The 25,237-nt window shown below is 35.5% G+C and overlaps 1 protein-coding gene across 2 annotated transcripts; it reads right to left on the reverse strand.

Annotated features, from left to right (window-relative positions):
- Nucleotides 1–1,026: 1,026 nt before the first annotated feature.
- LOC128014849 (trichohyalin) lies at nucleotides 1,027–24,615 on the reverse strand. 2 transcript variants are annotated; one of them, XM_052598528.1, is made up of 10 exons: nucleotides 24,524–24,615; nucleotides 21,324–22,306; nucleotides 17,477–20,393; nucleotides 6,470–6,579; nucleotides 5,519–5,633; nucleotides 4,933–5,098; nucleotides 4,643–4,779; nucleotides 3,422–3,564; nucleotides 2,265–2,356; nucleotides 1,027–2,056 (listed from the first exon to the last, which is right to left on the reverse strand). In XM_052598528.1, exons 2-9 carry the CDS (start codon nucleotides 22,289–22,291, stop codon nucleotides 2,281–2,283), a joined length of 4,632 nt encoding a protein of 1,543 aa, XP_052454488.1. In that variant the 5' UTR covers nucleotides 22,292–22,306; nucleotides 24,524–24,615; the 3' UTR covers nucleotides 1,027–2,056; nucleotides 2,265–2,280. The 2 variants fall into 2 exon arrangements, with proteins under 2 accessions (XP_052454488.1, XP_052454487.1); XM_052598527.1 differs by having other exon boundaries at nucleotides 4,625–4,779.
- Between the last annotated feature and the right edge of the window lie 622 nt (nucleotides 24,616–25,237).

Genomic DNA, 25,237 nt, shown 5'->3' on the forward strand with positions numbered 1-25,237 from the left:
TGCCCGCAGCCACCAGCTTGCTCTGCTGCCAGCGTGGGTACAGCGGGCACCGACAGGGCACGAGCCAAGAGGATTCAGACAGGATCAGCTGCTGTCATCACAACATTGCTCACTATCTCCTCTCTCTCTCTCTCTCTCTCTCTATGGTCTCACTGCCTCTCTAAGCCCAGAACAACGCCACAGATCTGGGAAATTCATCCTCATTTGATGGATTCTCTAAATTAGTGTTTGTTTACTCGAGAAAAACATGCATGTTAAAAAAAGAAAAAAAGAAAGAAAATCTTTTGAAATTAACATATGAATAAAAAAGGCTTACTTTTGGTTTAAAATGTAGTTAAATGTAACTTAAATTGAATTTTATGTAAGTAAATGTATATCCAACACTACCCACTATATGCACACTATATTAAATCCAACATATTTAAATTCAACATACTGCATTTATAATGCACCTTTAAAAAAAGCAAATCAATTACTATTTAATTTAAAAAACAAACAAACTTTCAATTTAATGATTTCAACATTTTAAATCATTAAATAAATTGAAAATGGCTTAATTTTGGTATAAAATGTAGTTAAATGTATCAATGAGTTAATATTTATATATTTTTACATTTAATTTAAATTGCACTTAAAAAATAAAACAAGGGATGCACCTTAAAAAAGGAATCAATAATTAAAAAATTTAAAAAATACACCGAAATCACATTTAAAATCAGCAAATAATTTTTTTTTTATTTAATAAATAAAATGCTTTAAAAAATAAATTTTGGTATAACATATTAAATGTATCAAATTAAACTTAAATAGCATTTTAAAAAAAGGCTTTGGGTGCATCTTAAAGGAAATGAATTATCAATATTTAAAAAAAGTCTTAATTTAGGTTTAAAATGTAGTTGAATGTAACAATCAATGAATCTACTGTACAATTTAACCTCTTATAAGGACTAACCTCTATCATTGAGCTCTACTAATATCTCAGTCTTGAAGCACATACACAAGCAGTTTATACAAAGACAAACTTGCTTCCCATTTAGAAAAATATTTAATCAAGATAATTGCATATTTTATAAAACACAGTTCATATTACCCAACATTAAACAGGTAAACATTTTCCTCAAGCAGCAATTTACACAGCTGAAGTCTAAAAATACACATGACCGGAAAAACATTTCAAAGGAGCACAGTCACAACTTATTAGACATGATCATAACTCTGATTTGTGTTTGTAAAAGTGTACTCGGCAGGGTTGAAAAGACACGGGCAACAAAACAAAACCTCATAAATGACCATCAGCCCGATCCAAGCACATCAGCTGATGCTTTTCTGCTCACTAGCTTTGATTAAATAAGAAACATAGAGAATAAAATAAAACCGAATGAGACCAAAATACCATCAAATTATGAATGGGTCTTAACTGCCATGTTGTAAACCATCAAAACAACTAAGAGAGAGAAAAAATGAGTTTCATATAGCAATGCCATAATGAACATCTTAAGACTTTTAGAAACACAATATTTAAAATCAGAAAAATAACTCAAATGCAATTTAATGCCTAAGAGCCCTAAGGCACTTTTCCAGTTGTCTGATCTGACTCATTTAAAGTGCATTGAAGCTACACTGATTTCTGCTTCTCCACGATCAGAGATGAACAGAAGATATGTGCATTTGGCCCCTGATCGAACTGGAGGAACTTGAATGCTTGTTTGACCATCCTCTCTTTGGATAAAAACATCTGCTGGATTAATAAATGTAAACACAATTCAAATGAAGGGCACTTGCTTTTTAAACACATATTCTTTCGCCGCTTATAATGCTGGCAAATTATGAAAGACTTTCATGTAAAATGTAAAAATGTGTTATAACAGGACGTCATCTTTGCAAAGATTGACAAACTGTTTAGTCCAGGACTTGTACTCAAAATAGTTTGATACTCATTCAGCATGAGAATGAAAGATCATCGCACTTCTCATTCATCTAAGGCAGTTCTTTTGACATCTTTGTGGCATCACGCAGACTTCCTCTGCAGACGACTTCCTCTTAAACTGCATCAGACCTGTGAGGCAAGACAGCAGGGTTTAATGTACTCGAGACTGTAAGAAGAACTAAATTAAGTGATGTATATATGTGTGTATATATGTGGATTTGTCCCCTCTACTGGAGATGAAGGTAACAACATGCAAATATTCCTGGACTTTCAGGAAAGTTTCAGGAAGCTTGATTATTTCGGTAATCAGAGAACTGGATCCTGCAGATACACTGACCTGAGCTTCACGAGCTTCATGCTTCACTTTCAGGTTGATTCATTCGCTTCTTGGATTTGAGCTCAAGCAGCCAGGAGGGTGAAGAGCCCGACCTGGATTTACATTAATCACAATTATTAAATTTGACATAATGATGATTGCAATAAGAATGATCTGAATGGTGTATTCAGACAAATATATATTCATAATATGTGGCACCGTAAAATATGATGTGTATCAAAGAAAATAAAAAACTGAAGCAGCACAATGAAATTAACCCTTTAAAGCTTGTCAAATGAAATAATAATCAGAAATAACTTTTATTTATTTATTTTTGTGGAAATGGAACAGTTTTTTTACCTTTAGACAAATATGAAAAAAAGTGGGAAAAAAGGTCTTATTGTGTTTAATTATATAATTGGTACATTGGGATTTTATAGCTAATTTAATATAATGTAGATATGGAAAAGAAAAAAAAAACACACCCAATTTTATTCAGAGGCCCAAATTGAGCAAAACTACGCAATTTGGTGCAGTTATTTATATTTATATGGCCAAAAAGTAATACAATTATGATAGTATGAAATATGATAACAGTATAACAGACTAATGACATAAAATTCATGATATTTAAATGTTTAGTTTTATGATCAAAACTGTGTACTGTAGTTTCTAAACATATAATGCAATACAATACACTGATGATTGAGAGATGAACAAATAAACATTCCTCAAAAGCCATTTTTAAAAAAAATGATCTATGGATTATCAAGTCAACATAAGCTGCATCAGTCCAGAACGTGTACATCAATATACTATAAATATTACCAACAATATGAAAGTTATTCTTACATTTACTTCATAAAAATCAGTAAAGATTTCACAGCAAAAATACACGTGAACCATGAGCTGATGGTGTGTGTGTTTTTTTTTAATTATAATAAAAGGCGTTTACTTGCTAAAAAGTATCAACTATCAATCAGACGACAGAAAGCATGTAGTAAATTGTGAACAAGCAACTAACCCTAAATGTATCAAATATAATACAGTAGGCTCTATAGGGTTAAATTAGCTTAAGAGTTATAAAATGCATTGACCTGACAATTAAATTGTGATTGCATCACATCCGATAAGCAATAATAAATAATGTTTTACTGAAAATGTCTGGTCACACGTACCCAGTGTTGTCAACAGGGGGCAGCACTCTGGGGCCGAGGGAGCTGGTGTGTGTGCGGGGAGAGCGTGCGGGGACAGACGGAGACGACTGTGCTTCTGCTGGACTTTCTGTTTCTGCAACCTCACCTCTCCGCTTTAGCTGCGCCTGCGAGAGGAAAACCAGACATGAAGAGTTGATCTGTGGCTTCAGAGGGACCTTAGTTTAGCTCCCAAACTCTGGTATAGCCTTCCTGATAATGTTCGGGGTTCAGACACACTCTCTCTGTTTAAATCTAGATTAAAAACACATCTCTTTCGCCAAGCATTCGAATAATGTTTCTTTTTAATTGTGAGTGTAGTTGCATCTGATCAAAGGTGCATTTTTATCCATTAGCTTGGGTTAAACTAATTTTACTTTGTTGGATCAGCAGCTATGCTAATGATGTCTGTATTTTGTTTCTATGTTTCGCCACGGGATTTACACAAGCTCCAGTCTGGATCCAGAACACCTGAGAAGAGATGATGCTGACCCTCAGAGGACCCCAGATGATGCTAACCTTGAATCAACAAACAGAACTAACAATTATTGCTAAATGTGTGACTGAATCATATAATAACTTAATAATATTGATAGTTCATCGTCTAGCTGACTACGTCTTGTATTATTATTATTATTTTTTCTAAAATCCTGTCAAATGTGCACAAACTACTAGCTACTACTAAATATTGTAGAAACATAATTTTCTGTAAAGTTGCTTTGTAACGATTTATTTTGTAAAAAGCGCTATACAAATAAACTTGAATTGAATTGAATTGAATAGTTTAGTCCCATATTCCGAATTTGGATTTAACCCATCCAAGAGCACACACACATGCACACACGTTTGTTTTTGTGATAAGTGGGGACATCCCACAGTTGTAATGGTTTTTATACTGTATAAACTGTATATTCTATAGCCCTACACCTAACCCTAACCCTCACAGGAAACTTTGAGCAATTTTACTTTCTCAAAAAAACTCATTCTGTATGATTTATAAGTGTTTTGAAAAATGGGGACAAGGGCTATGTCCTCATAAGTCACCCTCTCCTTGTAATACCTGTGTCATACCCATGTCATTATACAGAGTTGTGTCCTGATATGACACAAAACAAGAGCACATACACACATACACACACACACACACACACACACTTGACTTTTGGGTTACAAGTCCGACTCTCTAACCATTAGGCCTCGACATACCATGAGGGCAGAAGGGTCCATCCCAGGAAACATAGGGACTCTCTTGGGTTGACTCGGGGCTGGAGAGGACGTGACGTCCTGGGACGGTTCCTCTTCTGATTCCGAGTCCGCTCCATTGGAACACGGATCTTTTGCGTCTGTAATAGATTGTTTTCTGTCTAATCAATCATTGACATAAAGTTTGTGGAATTTCTGCAGGTGAAGCATACAGATTCTAAAGAATAAAAATGTAACTATGATTCAGCGTTAAATATATCATCTAAATGAATAGTTTTTATGTGTGATGTTACCTGTGGAGTCACAGAACCTCCAGTCGGGTTGCGTCCCCTCTGTCAGAGAGAGCAGGGTGGCTTTCTGTTGTATAGAACGAGACGGTCTGGAGCGCTTTATGCTCCGTTTCTTCCCCAGAGCAACCTTTGAGCGGTAAACACTGGAGTCCGGGAGAGGAGCCGCAGTCTAATCCAGCATAAATACACACATCAACACATGTACACAATTATTTATCTCATAATTATATTATTTTTATATTATATATACATTTAAATTTAAATAATTCTATTACAAAGATTATTTTTTATTATTTTAGAAGACTTGAGTATAATACAATATATGAATTCTATATAAATGAATATGAATTCTAATGGAATTTTTATCTGTTAACCAGAAAATTCAAATGATCCTGGTGCATTACATGATATTACTGTAACACATAAAGAAAAATCCTAACTTATAATGGATATACAGTAAAACATCTGAAGGGTAGTGTATATGAAAAAAATATAAACATAATATATATACAAATCAAAATACAAAAACATATATATAAACATTAATATATATATAATAAAATCTGATAACATCTTAACTGAAATGTACCTCAAGAACCGGTAGCGGTTCGGGCTCCTCCTGAATTGGGACGTCTTCTGTGTCTGAATCAGCAGATGTAGTTTTTTGATTCAGTCTCTGTAGGACTTGATTGATTCTGGCGACACTGAACAGATAAAAACATGAAATCAACCCACATGTGACTCTACTGTACAGTGAGAGAACTGATGTTAGATGCTTTTCATGACCACTAGAGGACAGTCTGAGCAAAACTGATGTCTGCTGACTATAAAGATGCTTATAATGCAGTGTTGGGAAAGATACTTTAAACCAGAGTTATCTAAACCTATACAAACATGTATTTTAAATTAAATAAATGTTAACATATAAAAGGTATTTTATTTCAGGGGTGTGTGTGTGTGTGTGTGTGTGTGTGTGTGTGTGTGTGTGTGTGTGTGTGTATATATATATATATACTCTGTGACACATTTAGGATGATGTAAAAGTTGAACACATACATTAAGACTAATAAATTAACTATAAAACCCTAATTTATATAATTTAAATATTTGCATGTACATAAAAGGTAGCATTTAACAATATAATAATTTTGCTACCAAGAAGATATGAATAAATAATAAATGATTAATCACTTATCTTTTTTTAAGCTCAGTGTAATGAATAATCTACGCAAAAGTAGCTAAACTTTTAGTAAAGGGTATTTTAAGTCACTTAAGAATATTATTATTTCCTTCAAACACATTCGGCTGCAAGACTATGTACACAGAACATGAAAACACAGCAATATAGTCATTTTATCACCTGGAAATAATATCTTGTTACTGGAAAAACTATATTGATTTGTGACTATAAAAGTCAGTATTTGTTAGTTTTAGTTGGTACATGTAGCTCAACAACACAGATCTAATGCTATTCTCAGGTGTTCAAAAGTCTATTGTGGCAATGAAAATGAAGATGTATCACGCTGTAGATATTTCTTACTTATCAACAGTGTCGCTGTTTTCATTGTGTTCATGGGTTTCCTCGATTAGATTCTCTGTGTCCTGTTCTGGAGCTGCATCCTCCTCGGGCTCATCGTCCTTCAGCTGACCCTGCAGGGTTTAAAGAGAGCATACAAACACACTTCAGTACTCAGAATACAGTAAAGTCCTGCTGAAAACACCAGCTTGTTGACACATCAAAACCATGAAAACCATAGGAAAACCAAAGCTGCTCGCCTCAAACCACATTATTTTTTATATACGATTAGAGCTTTCATTAATAATCTGAATTAGAAATTTCTCATTTTGATATGTATAATGACCTACTTTAAATAACTAAAACAGATGTTTAATAGTTATACTAAAATAATATTGTTCAGCTAAAAGAAATGATTTATTTTCAGTTGGAAAATGTATTGCTTAATATTGCGACTTTAAACATGCACAATTCAATTCAATTTAATTGTTTGTTTTCATCTAATATTTACATTCAAGCTTAATTGCATAACCATTTTTTTTTTTTTTCTTAGTTTTTAGTTAATGATAATAACTTTCTAATAATCTAATAAAAAAAAGTAAAAAAAAGTACTCATTTTCACGAAGGAGTATGCAAAGATCTTGGACTAGTATGAGGACAGACTTCTTAAAGTTACAGATTTTATTATTAATTTTTTTCTATGTATAGCTGGCAGAAAACGAACAAACAACCATCACTTAATGAGTAAAATGGTGAACTGAAATTGAAACATAATACATAATTTAAATCACACAACTGTAGTCAACCAAATCAAGAAATTCCAAAGAAGAAGAAGTTAGATCAAAGGTTTCATCTGAAAAAAAAAAAAAAAAGTTTTAATCTGCTGTCATCATTTCGTAATCCATGAACCTCATGTCATGACACATTCCTGGAGTCAAGCCATTAAAACGACCAAAATAATAGGTCTCCGTGTTTTTAGGATAATATTTTGCCAAATAGCTACAATATTTATATATACATTCATAATATATTGTTGCATATAACAGACTTGCAGTCACATGTTAGTTTGGGAACCATGTCTCACTATTAGCTAAATATTAACTATAATTTTGCCTAAATAAACTCTTAATTTAATTTTGCAGGATTAAGGGATCTAAAATATGGTCATGTAGAATAAGGAATTCATACGTGCTTTATAGGTACTAATAAATATAGTAATATGCATGCTAATAAGCAACTAGTTAATAGTGAGAACTGGTCCCAAAATTTATTCTTACAAGAACTGCATACTGCACAAATGCAATGCAAAAAATCACATCCTGTTGGCAGGCATGACAAAAAGTTATCCTGTCATTTTGGTGCTAAGTGATGAGTTAAAATTACACACACATGCCAAAACCACATTCGCTGCAAACAGAAAAGCACAAACAATCCAGGCATACGTGTTTTAATGATCACAGGAGGACGAAACTATCCTTTATAAACACACAAACACACACACACACACACACACATACTCAATCATCCAGACACTTCTTTGTACACAGATCAAATACTTTGAATTTCACGTCACTCTGCTGTGTATAAAACATCTCGGCGTACAAGAATTGTTTCTAGGAAACAAAACACTTCCTGGTAAACAAGCTCTCTGTGAGCAGCACATCAGAGTCCATCACGAGACAATCCCACAAACATACAGCAATGACGGCTGGACTCTATCTCTGATCTGTACACGCTACTCACAATAAACAGCTCCTCTTCTGCATCACACCAATCATTCATTTCTCTTCTATACTGACACAGAGCTGGAGGCTCTTAAAGATACTGTGTGTGATGTTTTCAGTGTTGAAGTAAAGGAAACCAGGGAAAACTGTGAGATGCTTTTGAAGTGTCAAATTATAATGACAAAGACTAGATCAAAATAATTAATAACAGGGGTTGGGGGGAATCTAGTGCTGTCAAACGATTAATCCAAAATAAAAGTTTTTGTTTATATAATATATGTGTGTGTGTGCTGTGTATATTTATCATGTACTGTATATATAAATACACACACATGTATATAATTAAGCAAAACATGTTTTGTTTATATATAAAATATTAATATTTATATATAATATAAATTATATATGAATATAAATATATACAGTATACATGTAAATATTTTTTAAAATAATAAATATACACAGTGCACACACATATATTATATATAACTTTTTTTATGCAATTAATTGTGATTAAAACATAAATGATATTAACCCACTTTATCTCAAATAAAAGGAAATAACCCTCATGTGTCGTGGTACTCTCGTGAACGACGGTGACAGGGAAGAGAAGAATTGTTGAATAAGTTTTTTTTTTTTTTTTGCAAACAAAAAGTATTCTCGTAACCTCATAAAATTATGGTTGACCCACTGATGTCACATCTGTTTTAATGATGTCTTCACTACTTTTCTAGGCCTTGAAATTTTCAGTTCCCTTGCTGTCAATGCAGGGTCAGAAAGCTCTCGGGTTTCATCAAAATTAACTTCATTTATGTTTCCGAAGATGAATGAAGGTTTTATGGGTTTAGAACTAAATGAGGGTAAGTAATAAATGCATGAAATTATTTTTATTTATTTTTTTCATTTTTGGGTGACCTTTCCCTTTAATCAGAATTTGCATGTAAACATGGCTGATGTGCAGCTTTAATTTGTGTAGTTACTCACTAGGGAAATTTAGGACTGCTCTGCTGTTCTATGAGCAGCATTAGAGTCATCCTGTGATATTTTAGTAATAGTCCATGAGTCATGCAGCAACTACTGAACTAAAACAAGCCGTTAAACTTTAAACAGACTCATTTTACCATTCAAAGGTTTGCAGTCAGTAAGATGTTTTTTTTTTTTTTTTGGTTAAATTATAATTGACATTTAGAAATTTAAAACCATTACAGAAGATTTCAAAGAAATTCTGTCATTTTGAATTTTCTGTTCATAAAAGACTCCTGATGAAAAATGCCTCAACGTTTAGACAAAAATATTAGTTTTATTTAATGCTGATAGCAAAACATGTTTCTTGAGGAGCAAATCATTTCTGAAGGATCATGTGACTCTGAAGACTGGAGTAATGTTTACAGCTTTGATCACAGAAATAAATTACATTTTAAAATATATTCAAATTATATTGTAAAGTATATTAAAATAGAAAACTGTTATTTTAAATGGTTATAAGATTTTACAATATATCTTTATTTACTGTATTTTTTTATTAAATAAATGCAGCCTTGGTTAGCATTAGGAAATTCTTGCAAAAACATTTGACGACTCCAAACTTTTGTTCTAAAACATCTGTTTAGACACAAGTGGATGTCTTTTGAGATGGGTGCATGTTCACCAAATTGGTCTGACTGAATTCTGTGAGTTTTGGGTGGATGACTGACAGAGATGCATGTAGGGAAAAGAAGATCCAAAATGAGAGGATGAGCAAATTTACAAGTGAATAAAAACAAGCCTAGACAGCTGGAGATTATTCCAGAGGACAGCATCTGAACACACTGACTCATGCATACGCAGGAACTGTAATCAGATTCTACTGAATAATAATAAAAACACCAGCCAGCATCATATTTGCTGGATGAAATCCAATACTTGTTTCTTACTAATTTTGGGGTGCTGATTATAAATATAGTGCCTGTTTTGCTCGAGCATGTCACGCTTGCAAATACATTTTATAGCATTTTTGCTTCTGATAACTATTTATAATGTGAAGAAGTCTCGTGTTATCCCTTTATCACCAGAAAAACACCACAAAAGACATTATTCCTGTCGTTTTCTGAGCCAGATTATTGCAATTTCTTCAGCTCTCAGCCTGTTTGCAGGTGTATGAATGATTCTGAAGACTTAAGTTTATAAGTTATAATTATGACCAATGACACAAAAAAATGCAAACATGACCCAGATGTTTTCTGCTGCATCTGTGGGTGATTTATTACATCCAAAATGCATAAAGTTCTTCGCCACTAAATGGGATATTTGAACACATTTTCAATATTTATTGTTGTCATTAACGTTTGATATCTGACTGCGTTTATATATATATATATATATATATATATATATATATATATATATATATATAAATATACATAAATTGAAAAATACTCATTCTTAGTGAAAAAAAACTGTATGGCATGGAAAGTTTTTTCATAGTTTTTTTTTTTTTTTTTTTTTACTCAATTTAGCTTAAACGCATCATCAATTTAGGTGCTATTAGGGCTTTTAAGCCACTCAGGAGACTTGCTTTTTCTTTTTCAGAAAATAATAATAGTCTCAACACCAAATTTTTCTCAAAGCAATACTTGATGCATATTTCGAGAGCATGCGGTAACAATCGTGACTGTTGTAGATCTTTTAAAGAAGGTGCAGTGCCTTAAAGATTGGCTGACAGAGCAAGACGAAATAGAAGAGAGGGCAGAAAACATTCAGCATAGTCTTACATTATTTGAGTTCGACGCAGTCGTACGTTTGCGCAGGGAAAAACGCTGCCGACTTTGAGAGAGATTTCGAAGAGACAGTCGACCACGAGTTGCAAAACTTCTCAGCGGTGAGATGGCCCTCTCAAACCTTCCCACTCGTTCTTCATCTTTCTCTTCCTCGATTACTCCCGACATCAACTCCACCGCCTCCTGTAAGGAGCGACGCATGTTGCCCACCCATCCCGACACCTGCGTCTGCGCCTCGGACAGTTTGTTACCCAAGAACTGCATCTTATTTCACAACTGATAGAGTATGTTGACAAAGTCTGTGGTATGTGGCAGGAAACAGCTTGTTTTTTGGGACAAATCCCAGATATGAGGTCTAGAGGCTGTTATAGCCAACATGCATTGGCATCTCTGTAGGCATCTTGATTTGTGCTCCAAACTGGACCAGACGTTAAGCCAATGTCCATCACAGAAAGCACTTCCCGGTTCTCTTCTAAAACCTTCCTCTGCAAAACACATTTAAAGTCAATCCATTCTGCAGCTGATCTTCTCTTCTTGTTTAGATGAGGTAGAAACACAAATCTGGGAATACAACCTTCTGACATCCAGATATTAAAGTCTTGTAAGCTTCTCTCTTGTGCAATTCCCCCAGATCTCACTGGAAAAACATAGCAGCACTCCGGCAAGCCCACCGCTTACGCTTGAAACGCTGCAGGTACGGACAGGTACCGGAAACAGACACAGCCCTCGAAAGAGTGACAACTTCCCAGCGCAGAGAAACAGAGAGAGAGAGAGAGAGAGAGAGAGAGAGAGAGGGGGAGGAGGGATGAAAGAAGATCAAGGCCATTTATGTGTCACTGCATTTGAAATAGTGAAATACAGACGGACTGAGAGAGAAATCAGGAAAGAGTTTTATGTGGGAGCCTTTCTGTATCTGTGAACTTTGGAAGAGAAACTCTAAACCACAAAACCCTTATGCAAACTACTGCTGAATCAGACGCTTTATACTTCACTGTGCATTAGTTTGACTATGTGTCATGACTAACAGGCTGTGTTTGTCTAATATGAGCCATAGCGTGTTTGTCTGCAATAAACTCTCCTTGACACCAGCTGTTATGATTACAGTAAGTACTGCTTTAACTGGAGGACATTTATTCCACACGAAACAATCACATACGATAAGAAACTGACTCTGTAGTAGCCATTCTAAGTATACAATAAAGATGCTTGGTAATTAATAGGAATATTTGTTTGGAATTGCTTTCACAACACATACTGCGATAGATGTTACAAAATATTTCTGTTTTAAATAAATCAATAAATAGATTTCTGTTTTTGTGCGAGTGAGATGAGTAAATGCACGCTCACATTCAGCTTCGTATAGAGGACTACAATATATCATTACTCACTGAGTTTAACACTGTTCAAGAGAAGTGAAATCACAGATGTTTCCTCAAGTGAATTATAACTACACGAGAACCATATTTCATAACCTTTTCTGAACTACATTCAATAAAAAAATTCACAAGCGCTTCAGAGGTAGAAATACTGTCCCATACTGTAATCATAATGCATTTCACAGCAATCAGGAACCATGAAAACATTCTCTTATGTTATAATATCACTTTACTAAGCATATGAAAGAACAATTTTCAATAGCAGACAATAAAACAGGCTAATAAAATCCTATCAACCTTTGAAAAACGAATTAATATCTAGAGTATTCCAGAACCCTATCAACTGCATACAACATGCTGAAAATCAACCACATTACAAATAATTTCTATTTCAAATAAATAATGATTTCTGAAGGATCATGTGGCACTGAAAACTTAAGTATTTGGCTTTTTCATCACATTTAAATCCCATTTACATTTTATTATATATATTTTTTATTTTAACTATATTTTAAAATATTTTTTTAAAATAAATGAAATAAAGTTTTTTTTTTATAATATTTCACAAATATTACCAATTTTACTGTATTTTTTTTTTTTTTTACCTTTTTTGTTGCTGGGTAAAACAAAATAGCAACAAAATGACTGTAAAACATTCATATTTCTTAATGAATAATAATAATAATAATAATAATAATAATGGACTAATACAAAAAATGTACTCTATTTGGAAAAAACATTTAATATTTGGAAAGTTTTTTTTTACTTTTATATATGTTTATTTATTTTATAAGTGTTATTATATATAAAAAAAGTATGATGCTAACCTTTGCGCCACTCATTTTCTTAAGAAAATGTAAACACATAGTATCTTTATGAACTTAATTTCATTAAATACCTCTAAAGGCAGATGCTAAATGTTTTATTAAACCAGCAGAGAAATAACACACATGTACAGGTATTCTCTTTCCTTTTCCTGATGTGAACAACTGCATGAACATATGAATCTGTAGCCCAACAGATTCAACCAGAAGTTCACACGAAGATATGAAACCTAAACAAAGATATCATTCAGATCATTCTACGTCATTGCAAATGTTCTATTTTTGTTTCAAACATTTTGGAGTTCCAAACTTTATTTGCTTTGCTTACGAAAGTAAACATCCAAACCTTCAGGGCTTTGCAAATCATTTACATGAAGATCGGCGCAGAGAAAATTCCCTGACTGTCCCCAAAACTTTCACATGAATCAAATGCAAATTCAGCCTCTGAACCATAATAAGTGTTGCTCACTAAACTCAACTGAAGCGCATGCTTAGGGTCTGATCAAATCCAATGAACCCTTAGCTGAAAGCGTTCTCTGTATGTGCCATTAAGATTGTGATTATGTTGCTGTGATTACATTGGTGCTCAGAATATTGCGAATTAAGGAATTCTGATCATAATTACAGTATGACCATTATCACATTAAAATATGTGGTGGTTTTAGTTGCACTATAGGCAAGTACACAATTTAATCACATTTCTGTCACTCAGATTAAGAAGAAGCAGGAACTATTTTGCATTTGACACTGCAAATAAAAACAGCAGCTACAAACAAGTCAACTGCATCTGGATTGAGCATGTTGCTGTGTACAAAATGGCTAAAAATCGTCACAAAAATTACTTTTCATTGACGTCAATTTTCATTGCAATTAATTGTATTATACCAATGGAGGAAGACACTGACACTAAATTGTGACTGAATGAACTGTGTTCAGATAACAGCTTTCAATAGACAGACAAAAGTACTTAAATTATAAATGGAAATATTTAGACCTATTTTCTAATTATATACATTTATAATTATATTGAGTATATATATATATATACTGTATAGATAGATAGAGAGAGACAGAGAGAGAGAGAGAATTTTTTATTTTAATTAAAAATAAAATATATAGCTGGGTACAGTAAAATAGCAACAAATGGCTGTAAAACAACTAGATTTCTTTTTAGCAAATAATCCAAATAATGTCAAGGATCATGTAAAACAACTGAAGAGGTTGTTTGCCCATGTCATGTAGGCATCCTATTAATAATATAACAATAATTTAATTGAATTAATTGTTCATTAAATATAATTGCGTAGATTTAATCAATGCCGATGTTTGTATGATCTGTTTCTCAAATGCAGTCTACAGGTGCTGTCTGAAAATATAATAGGCCTGACTCAAGGATAAGTGTCAAGTAAGAATAAACTCATCAATATACAGTACACACACGCAAAACAAAGCAGTGTCTATTGCGATGACATCACTCTACACCGTCATAAGACACCAATGGGAAATTCCAACATGACAGAATCAATGGAAACAAGAGTAGCATCAGTTAAACAAGGTTTCTCGTACCTTCACCTATGAGCTCAGAGCAGATTGTGCTTGCAGTCACTAAAAAAATCATGCAATTCTATAGGTAATATTACAATGATTTTTTTTACTTTTAGCAAGTCTGCTGCATGCGAGTTGTGCTTATACAAGTCTGGACTGCATTTCACAAAAGCATCGCAAGCCAAAGAACACCGTAACATCTATTGCAACCAATGGTCTCTACGATCAACATTTCTGACGATGCTTTTGAGAAATGCAGCTCTGGACATTTATAGTTCTTGCGGTTCTCTTACTAAGATTCAATGATTGTGAAGTTTGGCAAATCCAGATGCTATTTTGCTTCCCTCAGAACTTCCAACAAACATAAAAACATCCGTTGAGCAAATTACACGCATTTGTTTTTAGATTAAGTTAGAATGACAGCAGCTAGTACTGCTAACCAGCTAGTAACCCCCTACAGGCTGCTGTGCATTCATCTACTGAAAGCCAAAAGGGCCAAAATTCTGTTTTCAAATATTGTTTACCGCCAGCTGAGATAAGTGGGGCCCATTTAGTTTTCGTTTAATTAAAATTTAAATATTTACTTTATAAATAATGACTTATTTTCTGACTTTAAATTCTAATTGCACGAGCCTTGCTCGAAATGCAGATAAATGTACACCTGTGATTGCACATTGTAAATAATGTGCCAAGTTGCTACGTTGCCTTTCAAATTTAAGTTATAGACAAAATTATTCAGTTAAAGGAGTGCTTGACTGGTTTGTTTCTTGACTTGATTGTGTTTATGGGGTGCAGTCTAACATGCTTCGTTAAAAAAAAAAAAAAACATTATGTTTCACATAATTTACCTGTATTTCACACCGATCTGTCCCTTCTTTGTCAAATGCCTCGATTATTTTTTATGAGGCTCTTCCCTCAGAAATACACACTGGGCTGAGATTGGTCAGCTTGCACAGTGAGTTGTGATTGGCTACACAGCCTCGAGCGTGTCTGAACATCCCACACAGGTGCGTACGAATCAGGCGGCAAGGAAGTCGACCGGAAGTTGAAGTCGGCCGCGTGCCGCCATCTTGTAGCAGAACTTCACTTGCGTTAGCATCCCATTGACCTCCCATTCATTTTGGCGTCACTTTGACAACGAATACAGCTTTACATCTGAGGCGTTTAAAGACTCAATTTGTCCATTATTTATTTCTAAAGATACATGACAATATATAAAGGGCTCCAGTACCTTCTATGTTACATTATGTCCCCGTAGAAACAGTTTTTGTAAAAATAGGCTAATGATTGCGTCATAACCACTCGACTCTCTGTCGCACAGTAGAGAAATTGCCGCACATACAGGAGGAGAAGCTCGCAGGCAATTAACTTAATATGGCGTACTAGCGTTACATTTTAAAATACTATACAAAATAATTAATCAGAATACTTACTCCTGCTCACTCACGCCAAAGAACTCCCCGCTCAAGCTCGCCGTCTCTGCAAGATTAACGATGGCAGTTTGCACGCACAGCCACTTAGAAGATTTACATCTGTCAGACAGGTTGCTGACATCATCAAGCTTAGTTTGAGTCTGCGCGTCAGAAACGGAAGTGCTAAAAAACGCTAAAAATGGGCTTCACTTGTCTCAATTGAGTTTCAATGGGGTCGCTGTGTCCATTTCTTTTACTGTCTACGGTACGAATCAGTTATACAATTGGGGGGGTTGGGGGTGCAGACATCGGAAACCTGACAGATCCGTTAATGAATGCTATTAATATGTTGTATTAATCTTAGTTAATAAAAATACAGTTGTTCATTGTTTGTTCATGTTACTTCACAGTTTATTAACAATGCTAACAAATACAACTTTTGATTTCAATAATATATATATATATATAGTATTTAAATATTGAAATTAACACTTTCAATGCTGCAGAAGTGCAGTTCATTAGTAGTAAATGTTAACTAAAGTAGTTAACTACAGTTTAATAAATGGAACATTATTGTAAAGTGATACAGATTTATTCACCGATTATTGTGAGTTCATTGTTGGACAGATCAGTTGTTTTAACCATTCATTAAAGTGAATTGGTTTAAATGTGTCATTAGTTTGCAAAATGTGTCATTAAAGGACTATGGCACGTGTTGTGTGACTATCTCGACAGTTTAGGAAATCGCACAAAATTTGTGTCAACAGAAAACATTTCATCACTGGATAGTTTTTTTCGTTTATTGAAAGTATAATTTATGTCAGCTGCGGAACGCTTTTCAGAGAAGATAATGCAACATTTTTTGCACAATTGTCACACCCCGCGGTAATTCAGGAGAATAAAAAATATCCAAATGTCCCACATGAAACTTCGGTCTTCAATTGATTTTGATTAACATGCGCGAGGGAGAGAGAACAACTATCTTAGGACAGCGCTTGCTCGTGTTGTTTGAACTTGAAGACGGTGAGAGTTTGCACGCTGCTGCTGCTAGCTATTATTGATGGGGTGGACCGCTGACAATTTGCTATATTGTGCTTTCAAAATAAAAGCATACGAGTTAAACATTTCAAAATCCAATATTTTTCTACTCCACGGTATAATTCTTTGGGGGGACATGTTATTTTAACATCTTTTTTTTATTTTATATTTTTATATTAAGATTAAGAAAGTTAAGAGAGTTTTACACTCTGTTTTACCTCATAAAAACACCCCTAAACATGATGTAAAATCACTTTAATTTAAAGTTCTTATTGTTTTTATATTAAAATAAAACATATCACAATATTATAAAAAAAATAATTTTGCAGTATTTAAATAACTGCCATTGGTCTCACCTCATCAGGTTGAGGTTCTGGCTCTAGCGGGTCCTCTGGTTTGGACTCCTCAAATAAATATATCTGCTTTCTGCTTTCTGTCGAGTTTTGTGGACTGGAGGCTTCAGGTTCAAATCCGATCAGATCATCATGCACATATACCCGATCTCCGGATGGTTCTTGGGATCCAGGATCACTGGATTTTGATTCTGGCTGTAAACTGTGGTCAGGAGCAGCAGGAGGTTCTCTGGATGGAGACGGTGTGGAGGCGCGTCTCGCCCTGGTTCCCCATCTTCGGGGTTTCACTGAAAAGTCATCATAGATCACTTCAGTGAGCAGAGGTGAGACGTCAGGAGCCTGGACCGTGGAGACGAGAGTCTGTGACATCGCTGGTCCCTCCGCATCGAACGATATTAAATCATGACTCGTAGGAACTTCCTCTTGTATTCTCTCTGCTGCTTTACATGTTTCCATCTCAATCTCATTTTCTCGTTCTTTTCTCAATCTGTCCTCCTCTTCCTGTCTCTCCATCTCCTGAATTCTTTGTCTCTCCTCTTTCTTCGCTTTTTCTATCTTTAGTCTCTCTCTTTCTCTTTCTTGTCTCAGTCTTTCTTCTTCTCTCTGTCTCTCCTCTTCCATTTGTTTTCTTTCTTCCATTTCTCTCTCTTTCTGTAGTCTCACTTTTTCTCGTTCTTGTCTCAGTCTTTCCTCCTCTTCCTGTCTCTCCATCTCCTGAATTCTTTGTCTCTCCTCTTCCTTCGCTTTTTCTTTCTTTAGTCTCTCTCTTTCTCTTTCTTGTCTCAGTCTTTCTTCTTCTCTCTGTCTCTCCTCTTCCATTTGTTTTCTTTCTTCAATTTCTCTCTCTTTCTGTAGTCTCTCTTTTTCTCGTTCTTGTCTCAGTCTTTCCTCCTCTTTCAGTCTCTCCATCTCTTGAATTCTTCTCCTCTCCTCTTCCATCTCTTTTTCTTTCTGTAGTCTCTCTTTTTCTCGTTCTTGTCTCAGTCTTTCCTCCTCTTTCTGTCTCTCTATTTCAAGAATTCTTCTCCTCTCTTCTTCCATCTCTTTTTCCTTCTGTAGTCTCTCTTCTTCTCGTTCTTGTCTCAGTCTTTCCTCCTCTTTCTGTTTCTCCATCTCCTGAATTCTTTTCTGCTCTTCTTCCATCTCTTTTTCTATCCTTATTCTCTCTAATTCTTGCTTTTTTCTCAATCTTTCTTCCTCTTTCTGTCTCTCCATCTCCTGAATTCTTCTCCTCTCCTCTTCCATCTCTTTTTCTTTCTGTAGTCTCTCTTTTTCTCGTTCTTGTCTCAGTCTTTCCTCCTCTTTCTGTCTCTCCATCTCTTGAATTTTTCTCCTCTCTTCTTCCATCTCTTTTTCTTTCTGTAGTCTCTCTCTTTCTCGTTCTTGTCTCAGTCTTTCCTCCTCTTTCTGTCTCTCCATCTCTTGAATTCTTCTCCTCTCTTCTTCCATCTCTTTTTCTTTCTGTAGTCTCTCTTTTTCTCGTTCTTTTCTCAGTCTTTCCTCCTCTTTCTGTCTCTCTATTTCCAGAATTCTTCTCCTCTCTTCTTCCATCTCTTTTTCCTTCTGTAGTCTCTCTTTTTCTCGTTCTTGTCTCAGTCTTTCCTCCTCTTTCAATCTTTCCATCTCTTGAATTCTTCTCATCTCTTCTTCCATCTCTTTTTCTTTCTGTAGTCTCTCTTCTTCTCGTTCTTGTCTCAGTCTTTCCTCCTCTTTTTGTCTCTCCATCTCTTGAATTCTTCTCCTCTCTTCTTCCATCTCTTTTTCTTTCTGTAGTCTCTCTTTTTCTCGTTCTTGTCTCAGTCTTTCCTCCTCTTTCTGTCTCTCCATCTCTTGAATTCTTCTCCTCTCCTCTTCCATCTCTTTTTCTTTCTGTAGTCTCTCTTTTTCTCGTTCTTGTCTCAGTCTTTCCTCCTCTTTCTGTCTCTCTATTTCAAGAATTCTTCTCCTCTCTTCTTCCATCTCTTTTTCCTTCTGTAGTCTCTCTTTTTCTCGTTCTTGTCTCAGTCTTTCCTCCTCTTTCTGTCTCTCCATCTCTTGAATTCTTCTCCTCTCTTCTTCCATCTCTTTTTCTTTCTGTAGTCTCTCTTCTTCTCGTTCTTGTCTCAGTCTTTCCTCCTCTTTCTGTCTCTCCATCTCCTGAATTCTTCTCTGCTCTTCTTCCATCTCTTTTTCTATCCTTATTCTCTCTAATTCTTGCTCTTTTCTCAATCTTTCTTCCTCTTTCTGTCTCTCTATTTCCAGAATTCTTCTCCTCTCTTCTTCCATCTCTTTTTCCTTCTGTAGTCTCTCTTGTTCTTGTTCCTTTCTCAGTCTTTCCTCTTCTTTTAGTCTCTCTTCTTCCATTCGTTTTCTTTCTTCCATTTCTTTCTCTTTCTTTAGTTTCTCCAGTCTTTTCTCTTCTCTCAGTCTCTCTTTTTCTTCTTGAATCCTTCTCTTCTCCTCTTCAATCTGTCTCTCCAAGTCTAATTTGGCTTGTCTCCTCCTCTCCTCCTCTTTTATTTCTTCTTTGATTCGTTTTTCTTCTTGCTTTCTCCTTTCCTCCATCTGTCTTTGCTTTTCCTCTTCCTGTTTTCTCTCTTGTTTCTCTTCTTTCTGCCTCTCTATTTCTCTTGCCTTCCTCTCCTTTTCCAATAGTCTTTCCCTTTCCTGCTGTTGTCTTTCTTTCTCAAACTGCTCATCTTTTCTCTGTTTTTCTTCTTCTTCCCTTCTCTTTTTCTCAGCATCTAGGCTCATCTCAAACCTTTGGTAAACCGGAATGGCAACATGGTCTTCCTTTTCTTCTTCATTCTCCACACTAGCAGCTGCGTTCTTGATTTCTGTCGTACTTGTTGATTTGTCACCAGGCATCATGTCTGTCGCTGCAGGTTTTTCAGAAGATTTCACCTCATCTGAGGTGCTCTGTGTCTTCTCGGATGGTGGACTGCAAACATAAGTTTGGAAATATGTTACAGCTTTGAAAATAAGGACAACATAAGGCAAGAATACTTAACATTCCTGCATATATTTACATTGGCCCTGCCACACACACACACACAAAAAAAATGCACGTTATATGTGCCAAGACTAATATTTATATTTTTTCATTAAATGTTTTATTTTCATTTTTTTATTCATAAACACTTTTTCTGATAAATGATTGCATAAACGTCACTGATTGTCATCTTTGAAATTTCAACAAAATCAGTTAGTCATCGATCTAACATTGTCTTGGTGACAATTTAGCAAAATGTACAAAAATAAAATGTTTAAGTTAATTGCGAAACATAATTCTAAAAAAATGTTTTATGTTAGGCTACTAAATAAATGAAAGAAAAGAACATTTTAAAAACATCACTATTTTAAAAGCATATCAAACTGAAAAATTTGTTCTTGAATGATTCAGGTTTTTATTTTTTTAACAAATCGGCTGAATGAATGTCTCATTGACTCACTCGCTTGCTTCATTCTTGAATGAACAAGCATGAATCACTTATTAAAAAAGTCACCTGTCGAGATGTTTGTGAAGCTGTTTCATACATAAACATAACAACTGCTCCTTCTGGATCAGCGGCTGTGTTTAAACTTGATTTGATCTTCTGTGTAATTGTTGGCTACATGTCAAATGGTTAAGAGTCATAACTGACATAGCTGAAATGTTTTCAAATACAACTGAGTGGGTGTTTGGATCAGGAACACACATATCCATCTCTATGCAATACATAAAAACTGATCAGCAAGATTAATTAATGTAAAATCAACAGTTCAAGATCTGTCAGTTGAGTCCTGGTATCTGTTTATGTACACAGAGTATGTTTTCTGCATAAGAAACACAAGTATTGAAGGTCAGAATGAAAAGATAGGCTCTGCTAACCTTTTGGGAGCACCAGTGGATGGCAAGCGCGTCCTTGGTGCGTCCAAGCTCAGATTCTGGATTCTCTGTTTAATGTCAACAGATATTTCGGCTTGTGGATTGTCTCTTTTGTTGAAGGTGTCCCTGTGCTGAGCTGCTGTAGATCGATCGAAGAGAAGGCTGATCCGTCCCTTAATGCTGCCTCCACTGACCTCCTCATCTCCCGTCTCTTCTTTCTCCATCAGAGGCTTTGAAGAGCTGGACTCAGAAGGAGAATGCGGCGGCAAGTCTTTCTCCGTCTCGCTGGTTTCAGCATCTCTCCTCACCTCTTTCTCTGGTGGAGATGGTGACTCGAACTTGGAGGTCAGCTCCATGGCTAGACGATTTCGAGGCGGCCAGCATTTTGAAGACATTTTAACATCTGCATCAGTCTTGGCTGCTTCTCCTCCGACCTTCTGGCTCAGGATCTTTTGATCCTGAGAACCCAAGGATTTTGCCCTGCTCCTGGGCTGAACATCCTTCACATCTTCAGCGGTCACATCAGGTTTTGAGTTTGGACTGGTTTGGTTATCAGAACCAGGAGTCTTTGTTGATTCCGGTTTAGCTTTAGCCATTAAGTCAGGTTTTGGGATGAGTGGGACGGGTATAGGGGCTGCACTTTGGTTAGTGCCATTTACTGTGTCATTTGAGCCTGATTTTAGGGATTCTGATGGTTTTGGAACACCAGTATCAGGTTTTTTAATATTAAAAGGCATTTCAGAAGAGGCGGCTCGATTGAGCTCTTTGCTAATGTTGGTTTTTGGAGCCTGGATCGAGCGGACAGTGGCATTCCTTTGCAGGACAAATGGTTTGGGAATGAAGTGGGATTTTAGGACCGATTCTGACTTGCCCGTGTCTTCAGGAAGCGCAGAGTCTGCAACTGAAGGTTCGTCTGGGTTAATGAGCGATTGGCCCATTTCCCCTGTGGAAGCTTCCACCCATGCAGCCATGGCTACACACTGCACCTGAATGGGAAAACAAAAGAGAAACACCGCTAGGGATCTCAGTGGTATTTACATACATCTCTGGGACATTATTATAAGCACTCTTGTTAATGATTAGATAGAGTTGTTAGTTCCTTTGTTTGGCACTCTTCAAATTAAATGGCATTGCATTGAAGATTGTTTTCCTGATATATTCCTTCCTCCTAAAGTAACCTAAAAATTGGCCACAGATTGTGCTGATCACTTCAGTGGCCAGCAAGACAACAAGCCCAGAGCTATGAGGAAAACTCTGAGCAACGATAAGTGAGATAACGAAAGTGTAATGTAATATCCATGAAGTAGTCAAAGGTTTTTGGATGGTTTGATCAGTGTGCATCCTGAAAAGATTTGTTTGAATTTTCTTAGTCAGCTGTTCGGATTTAGATCTCTAAGTAAATAAATAGTCATTTAGGTGGACAATTTTAGGCATCATGCAGCATTTTCGTTTATTTCACCAGTGACAGATTGATGAAAAACTTCCTAATGAAGCAGGTTGTGTATTTTTACTTGATGCATGTCCCAAAGAACATGCTATGTATGTTCATGGAAATCTTTATATTAGATCTTTCTGGTAGAGACAGAATGAATGAATCAATGAACACTTCAAAGCAGCCGTAAACACAAAAAAACTGCTCTCTGGGAAAGAAACAAAAAGCCAATCCAGTTGTTACTCTGGTTGGTCTAGATTTTTAAGTTTTTCCATCCAACTAGAGTTACTCAAACAAGAAATGACATTTCTCTGCAGGCTGTTCAAACACACCCTGCATGACCCACAATAATTGACCAGCATCACTTTCACCTGATGTGTGACTCTGATATCAGCAGTCTGTATGCACACAAACACCATCACATGGAGAAATTACTCATTTGCTGCAAGTCATGCACTAGCCTGAAATGAACTGAAAAAAAAAATCTGAATGTTGACATTTCGAAACCGTCACCAATGTTCTCTTATCATCAAAATGATCAAAACTCACAGTGCAAAACAAGTTAGAGCCTGGAGTGTTTTGGAAGAAACCCCTTCCTCATCCTGCATACAAAGTTAAGCAAAGTTTAGTTATCTTAGTGTACTTTCTGATTTCCATTGGCCACAAACAGAAAATCCTTCAAGCTAAGTCACTGAAACCTTATCCACACGAGAAAAAAATGCTCACATCTCATATTTTGGCTTGACGTAAATCTGTCTTCATTCAACAAACCGGTCCGACAGAAAGCCAGTATTGCCAAATGAGATATAGATGGACAAAATGTGTTACACTCAAAATATATCACGATGAGAATGGCTGACAGATGAATCCCATATCAATATTTATTGGAGTTGCCACCGAAGTAGCATTTCTAGGCAAGATATTGCCAATTGTAGCTGTTAATTACATCTCAACAAAAAATATCCATAGTTTTAAACAAACTAGATTATTAATATGCATAATTTCTGTCTCCGCTTTCTGAGATCCAATCGTTGTGACCTTGGATGGTCAAATAAGGAGATCTGTAGAGCTTACACTCACCAGGAACATATGCAAATTATTATGCACAAATTTATATGCTGAGCTTGTAACATGACCAGTGCATGTCTGGAGAGGGGCAATATAACCTGCTTTTGTTCATCAGTCAGGTGCATTTATTTACCTCCATTCCTGCTTCTCTGAATTTGCACAGCTAAATTTCACAATAACTTTTTATTTAGAAACTTTATTAATAACCAACGACATCATATAATTAATTAGAAAAAAAAGCAAACATGTATAAATGGCATCAAAATTATTCATATATTTTCAAATATATCCATATATTAATGTAAATGAGCTATTAAAGTTAAGCATTAGCTTTATAATGTTATCGACTATTAATGAGGGTTTTACATATATAAACGAGAGAGTGAGAGAAAAAAAGAAAAGCTTATAAAACAGGAGCACAGTAATCTGCACCTGTTGGTTGGTAATAAGTAACTTATAAATAAGTGCCTCTTACAATGAACCGTCTGTCTTTGAACCCTGTATAATTTCCAGCTGTGGGGGAAAAACACACTATTTTGGCAATTTTGTCCGGGGGTACTATTAAGTTTACATAATGATTAACATAATAAATCTTACAACCGAAATAAATATACCCTTTATTTACACTAGACACTGAATGGATGTTGTTATTAGCATATTAAATAGCTACATAAATAAACAGTTTCAAATAATGTGCATTTACCTGTATAGTAGTAAATCTATTCCATAAGATTGTACATATAGATGCCAAGCTCAAATACACGTCTGTGTCCCTTTGGTTTGTAGGCGTGCAGCTCAAAACTTTAAAGAAACGAGGGCGGGTCGTATATGTAGGAATCCTACTATGACGACTGCTGATCTCATGAATATTAATTTAAAGTTCCATAGAAACCTGACGGGAGTGTCCGTGGCTAATTAATATTCAGAAGACTTCGGCAGAGTCTGATTCGTTTATTTCAGAACTTTCATCCAATCAGTGGCGAACGTCACGGTACGTAATTAATATTCATGAGACAGCCCTGGACGGGTGATTCCTGTCAGACTCAGCAGCACGCGGAAGCTGCGGTCTCGAGGTGTTGCGCGCGGTCGGCCACTCCTCTCATAAACCTGCTCGGTCTTCAGCAGGAAAAACCAGTTAAGATGAATGCAACAAGGAAGACACGGGGGGTGTAGGAAAACACTGTGTGAGATGGGAGACATAAACATAGGTGCATATTCCATGACGACGCGTGGCATCTAATTCATTTGGTGTGACTATTTCATTCAAAGTCTTTTTGACTGCACACTGTAAAAATGACTGTAAAAAACGGTGAAAATGCTACAGTACAAACCTGTTAAATGGTTAATGGTAATTTCCTGTAAAATTTACAGGGAAAAACGTAAACTGACTTTCCCAGAATTATCTGCGTTGCATTTC

This window comes from Carassius gibelio, chromosome A5, assembly GCF_023724105.1.
Source record: "Carassius gibelio isolate Cgi1373 ecotype wild population from Czech Republic chromosome A5, carGib1.2-hapl.c, whole genome shotgun sequence".
Lineage (NCBI taxonomy): Eukaryota > Metazoa > Chordata > Actinopteri > Cypriniformes > Cyprinidae > Carassius > Carassius gibelio.

What these genes read in the sequence shown, in the direction of transcription:
- LOC128014849 (XM_052598527.1), bottom strand. Translation starts at nt 22,291, where the DNA reads ATGGCTGCATGGGTGGAAGCTTCCACAGGGGAAATGGGCCAATCGCTC. An exon ending in TCCACTGGTGCTCCCAAAAG is followed by an intron (nt 20,394 to 21,323) that starts GTTAGCAGAGCC and finishes TTATGTTTGCAG; the next exon opens with TCCACCATCCGAGAAGACAC. An exon ending in AACCGCTACCGGTTCTTGAG is followed by an intron (nt 5,099 to 5,518) that starts GTACATTTCAGT and finishes ATGCTGGATTAG; the next exon opens with ACTGCGGCTCCTCTCCCGGA.